This window comes from Misgurnus anguillicaudatus, chromosome 18 (genome assembly GCF_027580225.2).
Source record: "Misgurnus anguillicaudatus chromosome 18, ASM2758022v2, whole genome shotgun sequence".
In the NCBI taxonomy this organism is placed as follows: Eukaryota; Metazoa; Chordata; class Actinopteri; order Cypriniformes; family Cobitidae; genus Misgurnus; species Misgurnus anguillicaudatus.
This window is the reverse complement of record NC_073354.2, coordinates 8,853,551-8,868,448: the sequence shown is the minus strand read 5'-3', so window position 1 is coordinate 8,868,448 and position 14,898 is coordinate 8,853,551. Positions and strand designations below refer to the sequence as shown.

The following is a 14,898-nucleotide window of genomic DNA, read 5'->3' as shown; positions in this document are numbered from 1 at the left end:
GTGAAGTAGCACGAGAGTCTTAACTAATTGCCCCAAAGGGATTAATAAAACTCTGAATTAAAAAAGTTGCATTATGGAGCATTCTTTGATTTCTGAGTTCTTTGACACATATACTGATAAATTGCATGTTTAATTCTGGATAAAAGCGCCTGCCAAATGCAAAAATTTAAATGCACCCATATTCATATTTCAAATCTGTGTCATATTATTTAGCATTTCTATGCATATTTTTCCCCCACAGACCACACCTGTCACACTGTAAACAATCATTGAACCATAAAGATTCTCCAAAATCCCTCCATCGTATTTCGTGAAAAAAAAACAATAGGACGAGTGTGAGTAAATCGTGACAAAATTTTCTCTTTCATTTTAATGTCAATAATCAAGACAACAGTATTTGCAAAGGTTTTCTTTATTCTGAGAAACAGATAAATTATACATGAAAAGATTCTCTTCAAAAATATCACCGTGTCTTTTAAACAATAAATTATTTAAAGCCCCCACAGTAAAAGTATCTGGTAAAACACACATAGTGCACTCAAAACAGACATCTGGTTCTGTCAAATACAATACAAACACATTATAACAAGGTTTATCAATCTGTTATTAAACTGTTGCTATGTCCCAATACTTTCATTTATCATTACTCTTCACTATTTTGTAAAAATAATCTCAAATAAAGGTCACAAATGTCTGAGCTTTCTGTGCAAGGTTTATTCTGCAAATAATTTTAGTAACAGCACAAACTCGTCTCCTGTATTGCAGACAGATTCTTTTGGTGGCTCTTGAATCTTTAAAACTCTTAGGGGCGGTTTCCCGGACAGGGTTTAGATTAATCTAGGCCTTTAGGACATTTAAGTAGTTTTTACAAACAAACCTTACATAAACAATACTGGTGTGCATCTTGAGGCAAAACAATGGCACTGATTTATGTTAAGATATGTCAGTACATTGTGTTTTTAAATTTAGGCAGCTCAAACATGCATTTTAGTCTAGGACTAGGAAAAGCTCTGTCCTGGAAACCGCCCCTTTAGATTTTAAAATCTGGTCTCTGATGTGCCTCTCTTCAGACTGTTGCTGATAAACTCATCATGCTCAAAACGCAAGTTATTGTGGGACCTGGAGATCATAAGAAGCTTCTCCTTTTTCGTGTAGTCCTTCTTGATGGCCACTGGGGGCACTATTAGCCTGTCCATAGGGTCCTCTCTGTTCTCCAGTTTCGTGTATCCTTTACTATTACTGCGATCAAGTCGAGGCCAGCTGGGATGCTTCCTCTGTTCACTCTGGACAGTCAGCATCGCGGGCCCTCTCTCCAAATCCAGAGATTTGGAATGGGCCGATAACATGTGCAGGGAGCTATTGGAACCAAAGTCTTTACGATCCGCTCCGGGTGACAGGAATCTACTGCTGGTGGATCCGGGAGAAAGTGAAGAACGGTAGGACGTGGGGCTGGGGGATTCCGTTGCGGAGTTGCTCCGAAGCAGCTGGGCACCGGGAGGTTTGAAAGCTTTGGTGACATCAGGAACGGGGACAGTTAATGATTCCATAGACTGAGGTCTGGACTGCTCCCTGTTCGGCTCCAGGTCCTCTGTGATGCTGTCGATGTCCGGCTCATCGATGACACAGTTGTTGAGTTTGATGACGGGCAACGTGAAGGCGCTGATGGAGGACGAGACGATGGAGCGCGTTTGGCATTTCTTCAGCGCACCACACTTACGACCCATTTCGGGCTGAAACCCGAATATAGATTCCGATTGGTTCTTGTAGGTAGGCGACAGCAGGCTTAATCCTCCCTTAGCCTCACTCATTAGACCCTCCTCATCTTCGGCCGAGTTGGTCCTGTGGGAGAAACGGATGTCACCAGAAAAGGACATGAGCGTGTTAGCGGCAAGCCGTGAAGCAAATTGACTGTCCCGTCTAAAAGAACGAATATTATCCGCATCAGCGTAAGGACCCACGTAGGCCCCGTTGGTACACTTCTGCTCCTTGATCCGGAGACTGTGGATGTCTATGACAGTTGAGTACATGTCCCTCATGTGGATAATCTTTGTCTCACGATCTCTGTTCTCGTGTAAAATGGCATTAGCGCAGATGAAGATAAAAATCCCAATTCCCATGGTGAACGGACCCAGCATTTTCATCTTCTCCGAATGCATGTGCTGCTCAAGGAATTGCGCTACGGAGCTCACTCGTTCACGCTCGACTTGCGTGTCGTTTGTGTAGATCTTGCTTTCTGGTGCCTTCTGGTGGTCCCTGTGAGGCCAGTATCCTAAAACAGCCATGGCAATGCCTGCCATGAGAATCAGTACTCCCAAAAGTAGGAAGAACCCAGAGGCCGAATACAGCCTGATCTTCCCTCTTACCACCACCACATCAGCTCGAGATTTACGTTTAGATGCTTTCTTTGCTGCAGGAGCGGGACTCGGAGCAGAGAGATGAAACTGGGAGCGAGAGGAATCTTGCCTTTTCAATGCTGCGAGCCCTGTGAGCACTCCTCCGGTCGCAATCATTGCTATGGCAGTGCAAGCCTACAAAACAAACAAATAAACAAACCAAATGAGCCGAAGGCTTCAGCTGTTTCAGATTCGTGTCTTTGCTCATTCTTTCAATCTCTCTGTTGACATCAAGAGGTGTATTAAAGCCAGTTTCTGTAGCGCCTTCTCAATTTTGCATTGCTTTGCACTGTTTTATAGAAAATTCATTTTAGATCAGACAGTAAAGACATCGGAGTAAACAGTGTAGACATAAAAGAAATAACAAAACCAGAATTTTTTTAATATTACATACTGGTATTTTGTACATGGTATTATTGCTAATTTTTCAAAAGATTTACATTAGCAATAACTGTAGAAATAATTGTCTGTAGGATTTTAATAAAATTACAATGTTTTTGTGATTTAGGCTTGTTGCGCAGTGTTACTGCTGCTACACGATGGTCAGACGCTCACGATTTCATCACTTGCCCACCGCGGCACTGCCCCCACTGTCGTTTTGAAGTAACAAAATCATTTAGTTCAGTTAGATAGCACAAACAACAAATAAAAAGTGTTTAATCAAATCACCGTCACACCCCACATTAGCAGCAGTGAGGCGAATGACAAGACGATGGCAGATGCCATATGCTTATCCGTTTTGTTAATAAAGTTTAATGTAAGCAAGTTGGTCGATCTTTTGTCGTTGTGTTTTTAATAAATAATAATAATAAACCCACCATTTAAGCAACGTTTGAAAATAAGTGCCAGTTGTCATGATTTAAGCTTGGGACAGGCAGGCTTCCATTCGGACAACATGTCAAAAGTGCCAGCAAGCAGTGCATTGCCGGCAGTGAAAGTAAAATGTTCACGGCTGCATGTGCATTTCTAAGCGATTTAACGCAAGCACCTCATAAAAAAAAATAGCTGCCAGTTCAAAAGTGTAAGTAAAATGCACACAGCGACACAGGCATTTGTAAGCAATTTACCCCCCACCAAAAAATTTCCTTACCGCCACATCCCTATTTTGATCCCTATTTCCATATTATTATTCTACGTTATCTACATTATTATTACTATATCTACACAATGTATCTTCTGTACAACTGCTTTGTATGCAAAATTGTGAAAAGCACTACAGAAATAAATTTTTATTGAATTTATAAGAACTGCATAAATGTGTTGCACATACTGTATAATCATATTCTGCTATCCTATTTCTGCTTCAAAGGAGGCAAAACAAAGTCAAAGATCAAAGAAAGATGCCTAATTATAAAGTACACGAGAAAAACACTGAATCAATATTATAATGCTAGAAAACACAGCTGATGGGCCTTGTTTTCCTCACTGTTTTTCTCTTATTTTTTGTTGCCCTTTCTCTGATTCTGTAAATAGTAGTAGAAAAGAATGATTAAAGGATTAGTCAATTTTCTTAAAAAATCCAGATAATTTACTCACCACCATGTCATCCAAAATGTTGATGTCTTTCTTTGTTCAGTCGAGAAGAAATTATGTTTTTTTCTCATTTTAATGGACTTTAATGGACCCCAACACTCAACAGCCCCAATGCAGTTCTAAATTGCTTCAAAGGACTCTAAACGATCCCAAATGAGGCACAAGGGTCTTATCTTTGTCATTTTTGGCAAGAAAAATAAAAAATATGCACTTTTAAACCACAACTTCTTGTCTTCCTCCGGTCGTGTGAAGAGGTGACGGATGAGATTGCGAAACTCCGCCCCAGTGCTTAAAAGTGTGTAGAAAGAGGACCGTTTCGACGTTGTTGAATGTTGAATGATACTAATTAATGTATTTGTGTCAGTTCATTGTTTAAAATGGTCCAAAAATGTGCGTTTTATATATGTAACACGTGACCTTTCCACGTCATTACGCAATTACCTGAGGTCGCGCTGGCGTGTCACAGGCCCGGAAATAGACGAGAAGTTGTGGTTTAAAAGTGCATATTTTTCGCTATATAAGACACTTATGCCTCGTTTGGGATTGTTTTAGAGTCCTATTAAACTGCAATTTTAAACCGCATTAAAGTGTTGGGGTCCATTAAAGTCCATTAAATGGACTAATCCTTTAAACTACCCTCTAAAATAAAACTCTAAAGTATTAGTCATCATAAATGCCCAAACACAAAGCACAGTCTGTCTATGTGATGTCTGTACGTGTTAAAAAAACAAAACAATTTTGCTTGTTGTTACTCCTATGTTCAGACTGTTCATGTTTAAAATTACAAAAAAAGTAAATGGTGTGTTAACATTATACTCCTTAATGAAGGAAACATTAAACAGCGACAGCAAAACATAATCAAAATAATCAACATTGCCTCTTACTGTTTTTTTTTTTTGGATTCTCCAAATTTACTGATTAGCTTATAAATCCATGTGAAACTGGGCTTTATGATAAGATGGTTTACAGTTATCAGGGTTTTTTAGCCTAAAAGATAAAGAAAAATATAGAACTTTAGTGTTTTATTTAGACATCAAATTGTTATGTTGAGTTAATGCCAGTGTTACAGTGACACTGATAACCCTGAAGATATAGAGAAAACGGGAGAAAATCTCACTTTCAGTTGGGGCTGGATGATATGGCCAAAAAAAAAATAGCACAATTTTTTTCCATATCAGTTGATATTTATAATTATCCGTCTGGTAAAAAACAGACAGTTTATTATATAAAACGACTTTTATTTAGAACATGACAAATACTTTTCAAACAAATGATCAATTAATCTACCAAATGCATAAATGTTTGTAATTGTAAATTAACAATTGAGAGTCCTTTTACACTGCTTTTGAAACATGAAATTTAAAGATTACATTTGGCAGGTTAAAAATTTGTTTCTAGAATTTCTGCACTCCTCATCTGAAGTGGAAAACCCCTTAGAAAACACTTAAACTCTGTTTCAACTCCATCTTTGTTTTTCACTCAGTTTTCAACACTGACTCATTATTACTGTTGACTTCATATAACACTTTCACGAATGCTCTGAAGAGGGTTTCCCAATACTAAATACTAAATATAGCTGGCCTCGATTTTGTATTCATAAATTAAAGGTGCCAAAGAATGCATTGAAATAATCTGTTAAATTTTTCTCTGACATAGAAGGTATGTGGCTTTATTAAGTGCAAAAATTATCCAGAAATGGTTGTACATGTCTATTTACAACCCTAGGATTTGCTTTTAGAATAAAATGGTCTATTATTACCTTATTTGGAAGGGTCACGAATAATAATGTTGAGCTCTGCTCTGATTGGCTGTTTTCTCAGAACAGTTCCTTCAGTAGCTCTGTGTGTGTTTAAACAGACCTTATGTTTGAGTCTGTATCAGATAGATGCAAATACAGATATTGAGGAATAATCAATTGTTTGGAAATTGTTAAATTACTTTTTTAAGTGGGTTTTTTTTCAGCATGGACCTGCAAAACGTAACTGTAACGTCGGGTCCGGGAAAGATGGCGCCGGAGATGCACGTGTTGTAAGTTTCTCCAGATAGGCTTTGGCTATTACTCCTTCAAGATGCTTAGTTAAAACATTTATCTACATTGATTAAAGTGCTTAAACTGTTGGAATGCTCGAACATTGAAAGTGAATTGCCACAATAACTTATTAAAGGAAAAAAACAGATTTGACAAGAAGCCAAAAGCAGACAACGCAAAAATGAGTGGAGCAAAACAGAAAAAACATCTACAGAAAACGGTAGACCACTCATACAATACAAAACAAAATGAATCGCAGGACCAGCCCTTCAAAGACCTTGATCTCCGAGGGTCGTTTACACCGCTACCTGAAACGCCGATTAAGAGCCCAGCATCAAAGAAACCTAAAGCGGATCTCTCGTTACACGAGCTTCAAGAAAACATCATCGCAGCACTCGACAAAAGAGCAGACTCACTTGAAGAAATGATAAAAACAAATTCAAACACTATTGAAGAACTGAAATCATCCCTCACTTTTGTTAACGCAGAGATTGTAGACCTACAGAGGAGTAAATGTGAACTAACAGCCAAAGTTGCCGAACAAGCGACCGCTATAGTTCAGTTGGAAAACAGAATTGTAGAAGCAGAGCGATACAAAAGGAGGTGGTGTTTACGTCTGTATGGAGTTCCAGAAATGGAATCCGAAAATGTCAAAGTTCAAGTAACGGAGATTTGCAAAGCAGTGATACCTGAGTTTGCGGATAAGATGGGGGAGGCGGTGGATGTGGCTCACAGATTGGGTCGTCCAGTGGCAGGTCGAGCGAGGTCCATTATCATCCTATTTGCGCTGCGCTGGGTCAGAGATCTCATCTGGAAAAATGCAAAAAACAGCGCCTATCTCAAAGAACGCAAACTACGCTTCGGAGAAGACCTAACAAAAGAAGAAAAAGCGTCTCGAGCTCTGCTCTGGCCTCATGTACAAAAAGCACGCAGTGAAGGGAGAAGGGCTTACTTTATCGGATCTAAAGCATACATTGACGGTAAAGAAATTGTTCCTGACAAGTAATTGCTTGGCTGCTGCCTTAATGTTAGAGCAAAATCAGAAATGTGTGATTTAAAGATAAGCACTCCGTATTTACCATTTAATTCATAATTATTGCAATATGGCTGATGCCTATTTTTCTCAGAGGGAGAAAAGCAAGCTTTTTTTTCTTTTTTCTTCATATTATCATTTTATTTGTTCAGGTTAACTTTAAATGGTTTTACAGTTATGTTCTATTAATGCCAGAGGTTTAAGGAACTTAATTAAAAGAAAAGCTTTTTTTCTTTTTTGCAAAGAATGCAAAAGTGATTTGATTTTCATTCAAGAGACTCATTCTTGCCCAGAAGACTTTAATTTTTGGAAAAATCAATGGGGCGGGGAGATGTGGTTAGCACACGGTTCAAACCTTTCGGGCGGAGTTGCAGTTTTGTCACATACATTTCAAGGTAAATGTTTATGGAGCAAAGGGGACACTAAAGGACATTGGTTGATACTTCTAATTAGTTTAAATGATTCTAAGTTCATTATTGTTAATGTTTATGGATACTGCTCAAAAGTTACAAACACTTTGTTATTGGGTGAAATTGAAAATTGTGTTAATTCTGTCATGAGAAATAACCCTGATGCTAAACTAATTATTGGTGGTGATTTTAATTTGGTTATGAACAACTCAATTGATAGGTTCCCTCCTAGACCTAACAATGAATCCAATGATCTTTTACGCTTAAGTCATAGTCTTGATTTAATTGATATTTGGAGGATAAAAAATCCCCTTACTAAACAGTTCACTTGGAGCAACAAAAACTTCACTTTACAATCCCGTATTGACCTTTGGCTGGTCTCATCAGACATAGAGCCCTTTTGTCTGGATACTTCTATAATGCCTGCTGCTTTAACTGATCATAAAGTTATTCATCTTAAAATTGCACTCTCTATGTGTAAGGAACATAGAATTAGTGGAGGGTATTGGAAACTCAATAACTCGTTACTAAATTGTGAAGACTTAATATCCATCTTAAATAGAATTATACGCAGTCATTGGAGCCTTGCTAGCAATTCTGGCAATTTTGGAAAATATTGGGAACTTTTGAAATTTAAAATAGGATGTGCTGTTAGAACATATGGTAAAACATTGGCCATCAAAAAAAGAATGTTGTTAACTGAAATTACAACTGAAATTAATAATTTAACAGAGAAAAACATTTTGTCTATTGAAGAACAGACCCACATGAATAAACTTCAGAACCAACTTAATAGAATATATGAGGAAAAAGCTAAGGGAGCCTTTATTAGATCAAGAAAGCAGTGGTTAGAGTTGGGAGAAAAAAATAGTAAATATTTTTTCAATCTTGAAAAAAGAAGAATAGAGACAAATATGATTAGAAAATTGAAAATTAATGGTGTTGTTTGTGAAGATACAAATCTAATCTCATCTCATATAACAGACTTTTTTAGTAAATTATATAAAAATGATACCATTCATAGTGACCCTTTTACTATTCTAAATTCTATTCCTTCAGTAAAAACTGTTAGTAATGATTTTAATTTAATTTGCTCTAAGAAACTTTCTTTAGAAGAAATTAAAGAAGGAATCAATAAATTAAAAAATAATAAATCTCCAGGGAGTGATGGACTTACCGCAGAATTATATAAATGTTTTTGTGACCCCTTATCTAAATTTCTATTAGCAGTCTATGAAGAATCCTTTGTTAATGGAAGACTTCCGCCATCAATGAGAGAGGGTGTCATTACTTTAATACCAAAACCTCAAAAAGATTCTCTTCTGATTGATAACTACCGCCCAATCACATTATTAAATAATGATTATAAAATATTGGCATCTGTTATGGCAAAAAGGCTTAAGTATGGTCTGGATGACTTAATTGATGAGAGCCAGTCTGGATTTATAAAGGGCCGCCACATATCAAATAATTTAAGGTTAGTACTCGATTTGATTGAATATCGTGATTTAGTATTGGATCCTGCTTTGATTATGTTTTTAGATTTCCAAAAAGCATTTGATACGGTTAGTCATAATTTCATTTTCAATATATTAAATTTCTTTAACTTTAATCCCTTTTTTATTGATGCAGTAAAAACACTGTATTTTGGAGGAAATAGCTGTGTAAAACTCACATCTGGAACAACTGCAAAATTTCCTGTCTGCAGAGGAATTAGACAGGGTTGCCCTATCTCTCCCTTCCTCTTTCTGTTAGTGACTCAAATCTTAAGTTTAATGGTTTCTCAAAACAATATAATTAAAGGTATTACATTGAATGATAAAGAAATAAAAATTTCCCAATTCGCAGACGACACCACTTTTTTCTTAAAAGATCAATCAGAGGTTCCTAAAGCATTGGAGATCATTCAAACTTTTTCTCAGATGTCTGGCCTTTCTCTCAATATTTCAAAATGTTAAATAATGTCGTTAAAAAAAATTGATAAAACAATAATTTGTGGAATTCAGCTTAAAGATGTTATTAATTATCTGGGTGTCAAAATTTCTCTTAATCCTGATATGGCCCTTTCAGATATGAACTATAATCCTATTAAAGATGTGATTAAAAGAAAGTTTAATTCTTGGCTGGCAAGAGATTTGTCTCTCACTGGTCGAGTGCTATTATCAAAAGCAGAGGGCTTATCAAGAGTATCATATCTTTTTTCGGTTTTGGATTGCTCCAAGTCATTTTGTACCTTATTAGATAAATTATTATATAACTTTATTTGGAAAAATAAGTCACACAAAATTAAGAAAGATGTCTTAAGAAATGAAATTTGTGATGGAGGTCTTGGAGTTGTTGATTTTACCCTCTTTAACCACATTTTAAAGATAAATTGGTTAAAAAGATTTATCAAAAAAACAGACTCTATATGGAACATTGTCCCTAATTTTATTTTTAGGAAAATAGGAGGTATTAAGTTTTTGTTGCAGTGCCCTTTCTCCCTTGGTAAATTGCCTATTAAATTAGCTAAATTTCATCAGCAGGTTTTGTTATCATGGCTACTGATATACAAACACAATTTCTCACCTCACCGATGTTTTATTTGGAACAACCAGAATATTATTTACAGAAATAAATCTTTATTTTTAGAGAGATGGTACTCAAACCACATTTATTTTGTGCATCAGCTAATAGATGACAATGGTCAATTTTATTCCTTTATTGATTTTTCAAAGAAATTTGATTTTGAAATTTCATCAAAAGAGTATTTTACTGTATTCAACGCAATTCCAAGTGGTATAAAAACTCTTTTGAAAGGGGTACAAACATGTAACTCTACTTCTTTATGTCAAGAGTATGTTACAATTGAAGGAGTTTTGATTTCTGATGACAAATTTGATAATTTGTTTGTTCGTAAACTCATTAATAGAAAATCTATTCCAGCATCTTCTTTTAAATGGATGATGCTATATGACATTGATTGGAAGAAGGTTTGGTCATTTCCACACAAATATTTATTGTCAAACAAGATAAAAGAAGTCACCTTTAAAATATTACATAGGTGTTATCCTTGTAACAGTGTTCTCAGTAAATATATGCAAAGCATTGAAAAAAAATGTACCTTTTGTGACATGGAAGAGACAATTATACATCTTTTTTGTGAGTGTGTTTGTGTTAAAACCTTTTGGAATGATTTGTGTACCTATCTCTCAGAAAAAACATATGTTGAAATATGCATCAACACTTTTGATATTATTTTCTTTTATCACAATTCAAACCATTGTATTGAGTATATTATAAATTTTTTTATTTTATTTGGCAAATTCTATATCCACAAATGCAAATTCCTCGGAAAGAAGCCCCTCTTATCTGTATTTCTGGGTGATTATAATTCTTACGTTTTGTCTTTGTTGGACATAAAAAACAAAAAATCCTTCAAAGGTCAAAAACTACTTTCAATGTTTAACCTTTTATAATTCCCCTCTGGTGTTTCTTTTTTTGTTGTTATTGTTGTTATTTTTTGTTTGTATCTGTTGTTGTTGTGCATTTTTTCTATTGTCACAAATGGGAACATGATACAATTTTGTAAATCATTAAAACTGTTGAATAAAAAAAAAAAAAAAAAAAAAAAAAAAAAAAAAAAAAATTTAAAAAAAAAAAAAAAAAAAAAAAAAAAAACAAAAAAAACTGTAACGTCAATAGTAGAACTTTAGCCTAAACACTAGCATATAGTGCTAAATTAGCAGTCACAATTTTTGTAAAATTGTCATTAATTTAATTTGTAAATTAATGTTGGGGGTGTTCATCTCGACTGTAACATCACAGTTGGTGTTATGTTTAGATTGATCTGTTTTCCAGTGGTCTTTTGCATGCACGAGGTTTACATTAGGAGGAAACAGTCGTGTTTGAGGCTCACGATGTGTCTACACAATGTACAGAATTCGTATGACTAGATAAATACAATTTTACAGTCTACAGCACCTTTAAAAGAATGAAGAATGTCAAAAAAGTAGAGCAATACATGGCACAGACATAAGGTTAATGTTCACTGAAACAACAAAGCTGTGATCATAAAATGATAGAAGAGATGAAAGCCTCGGGATAAAGGAGGAGGAGGTGGTGATTATGCAAACAAACACACATCACACATTATAAGATTTGTCTGTGGTCGTCTGTTGCTTTGAAATGACCATTTTTAAAGAATGCTTGAACTGCCAATGAGCCATGACTAACTGTGTGAGAACCATGTGTTTCACAGATTGCTAAACATCTCTTTCATAGATAGTTTGTTGTATTTTGCAATTGGCAGTAACTTCCATCCAAAGCAACTTGCAGTGCGTTTATGGTATGCACATTTCATCAGTTTGTGTGTTGTGATAATCTTGATCTTGGCATTGCTAGCGCTTTGGATTTTGCCAAACATTGGTCTTTTCGGTGAAGCTACAGTGGGAACATTAACAAAATTACATTGCAAGTACAGAGCAGTTTGCAGTTTGCCATATCGTCCTGATAACCCTCTTAAAAGAACATGATTTTGCTAAAATTCACAACTATGTATTTGGAGAAATCTCACCCTCTTCTGTTTGAAGTTTGTCATACTCGCTGATTAAGAATGCAAACGGAGTGAGAGACTACATGACTGCCATCTTTCTCACACACTGACAAAATTAGGATGCAAGTCATTGAGTAACTGAATGTGTGGTTGTGTTTTTGTCCCTAGCTCGTGGGTTTGTTGTAGAATGTATAAAAATATCGTCATATCCACCTTCATCAAATTAAGGTGCTTCACGATGCCATAGAAGAACCATTTTTGGCTAAATGGTTCCACAAAGAACTTTTAACCTCGGAAGAACATTTGTTTCAAAAAAGGATCTGTGTAGTGATAAAAATACTTTAGATTATAAATAACGAATTTGTTATCTATAATTATTTAAATTTGAAAACATAAACATAGACAAAGTTTAAAAAATGGACCACGGTCGCCGCCATGTTACGTAAAAACGTCAGTTTGGAGCCAAGGCATGCGCAGAAGGAATCGTCCGTGAAGCTAGAGGCGGAGCCGCGGTATCAAACTTCCGCCCAAACGCTCGCGCGGCCAATTCAACCACTCCAATCATAACGACACGCGTTTCTATAGCATCAAATTACAAGCTAAAATGAAACTTATCACAAAAATGAACACTTGAACATATATCAGCGTGATAACAACTACTTGAAAGGACCAAAACCATCTTTCGAAAACTTTTATTGGAAGTGTAAATATTTTTTTATTTAGAGCATATATATATATATATATATATATATATATATTTACGAAATACATTTTTTAAATTTTTTAAACTTTGTCTATGTTTATGTTTTCAAATTTAAATAATTTAACTGACCACTAAACCATGATTCAAACACAAGTTTTGAGCAGTGAAGAGTAGCGCTTGTTGTTTATCTTTTCTACGATCACAAATGCAGACATAGTTTTATGTTTTAATATCCTTACATTACCAATCCATTACGTTCTGCTCAAGCCGCGCTGGCAAAATTGATCGATCAGCTTGGTCATTTTCTGGATCAGATTCGGCTCGTATTGCAAGATGATATTAATTCCTGTCAGTATTACACTGGGAGCTAATCTTTCAAATACGTTAAGAAGCATCACATTTCTGTCTGATGTCAGAGGTATTCTGGCCAATCACAACGTCTGGTTAGCTGGCCAATCAGAGGACACTGCGCTTCTCAGAACGATGAACTTTGTACAAAATCAACCTGTTTTTGGGAGGCAGGGCATAGAGGAGCAACAATAATGTATGTGGAAAATAATATAAATAATATCATAAACCAGCAAACACATTGTATTGCAGCAAATACACAAAATAATTTTGTTTTTAGCAATGTAATAAAGGCTCTTTAATACAATAAAATGCTTCTTATACGGCATCGCTTTGAAGAAGTTTTAAACACCTTTATTTTTAAGAGTGTACTTATCATATTCTGTCTTAAACTTTAGATCAGAAGTTTCTGTGGATTATTATCACACATTTACTACTCAGAAATTGAGAAATTGCAAAAACATGCAATAATTAAATATAATTAAAAATGTATGGTGAGCTAATGCTATATGAATTTAATTCTGATTTAACTTAAGATTAAAATGTCTTTATGGTGACTATCACTGTATGAAAATATAAGACTACCCACAATCATCTTCAGTCAGTGGAGGCTGTGTGTGTCTGTTTATGGGGGGTTCCTAAGGTGTGTGTGTGCGCGCGCGCGCGAGTGTGTTTGTGTGTGTGTATGAATGTGTGGGTCTGACTTCTGAGGGGTGTGTTGGGGTGTATGGGTAGGTGGCAGAGATAATAAACCCGATCATATTAATCACTGTATTTCTACAAACACCCAGTTTTTAAAAACAAACTGCTCGGTGAGAGAATCTGACATTACAAATCTACTTAATATTGACTCTCAGTCTCACATCGTTTAAATCCACATGCATAAAAACAAAATAGCTGTAAACAATGTAATAAGGCTTTTTGGACATGTGTGATGAAGAATTGAAATAGATGTGTAAGATCAAACACACCTGTATGCTGAGATGTTTAAGATCAATACACACCTGTATGCTGATATCCTGATGTTATGTGTCCATTACGCACGGGTTAGATCACTCCTATTAGCTTATTTCGGTTTTCCTGTTGCGGATCCTTTCATAAATACTTTATTATACACTGCTTTGAGCTGTCATTTCATAATCCAGTGGACGAGAGGTTTTGTATTTGGACATCTGAGGAAAAACTTCCATCCAAGCGCGCGCATCCTCTCCATCTCTGATGGACCCCAGCGCGCGTCCACAGCTGGATACGCGAGTTTACCTCAAAACAAACTTAACAAGTCTCCCTCAAAATATGGTCCAAACGAGAATATTTCAAAGCAAAAAAAGTATTTACTTTTTTCTTTCTTGTGCAAAATCCCCTAGTCGATCTTCTCGTGCGGAAGACATTTCCTCGATTATAAATCCATAATGGCAGTGCACAGATGATTTTCCCTCTGTTCCACTCGGATATCTCAATAATCTCCTCACACACACGGGTTCTCGTCAGTAAATGTCTTAGGTTTACTGCAATAAATACGCGTAAATACCGTGTTCTTTTTAAAGAGAGGCGGCGGTCGCGAGACCAAGGCGCGAAACATTTCTAACTGCCAGAGTGAGCTCCACGGTTTTTGTACGCCCACGTGACGCCGTTCACGATGACGCACACTGACAGCCCTACAAATATTAACCATGGTTTTACTACAATAAAAAATAAAAACACGGTTACTCGAGTAAAATAATGGTAATCACAAAATAACCATGATTTTCTAAAAGCGTAAACCAACACCAACCATGGTTACTACACTTTTACCACAAAAAACATGGTTAATTTTCGTAAGGGAGGGAAAGCGTGTACCAATCTGAATAATTTATTTGTTTAGGATTAAAATATCCAAACATAAATCATAAAAAATCATCCTTTTGTAAGAAGACAT

The 14,898-nt window shown here is 35.8% G+C and overlaps 1 protein-coding gene across 1 annotated transcript; it reads right to left on the bottom strand.

Moving 5' to 3' along the window:
• Positions 1-393: 393 nt before the first annotated feature.
• tmem200a (transmembrane protein 200A) lies at positions 394-14,586 on the bottom strand. The gene is made up of 2 exons (XM_073855791.1): positions 13,988-14,586; positions 394-2,528 (listed from the first exon to the last, which is right to left on the bottom strand). Exon 2 carries the CDS (start codon positions 2,508-2,510, stop codon positions 1,038-1,040), a length of 1,473 nt encoding a protein of 490 aa, XP_073711892.1. The 5' UTR covers positions 2,511-2,528; positions 13,988-14,586; the 3' UTR covers positions 394-1,037.
• Positions 14,587-14,898: the final 312 nt, after the last annotated feature.

Bases quoted from the DNA above. Each gene is read 5' to 3' on its own strand.
- tmem200a (XM_073855791.1), bottom strand. From the start codon at position 2,510: ATGATTGCGACCGGAGGAGTGCTCACAGGGCTCGCAGCATTGAAAAGG.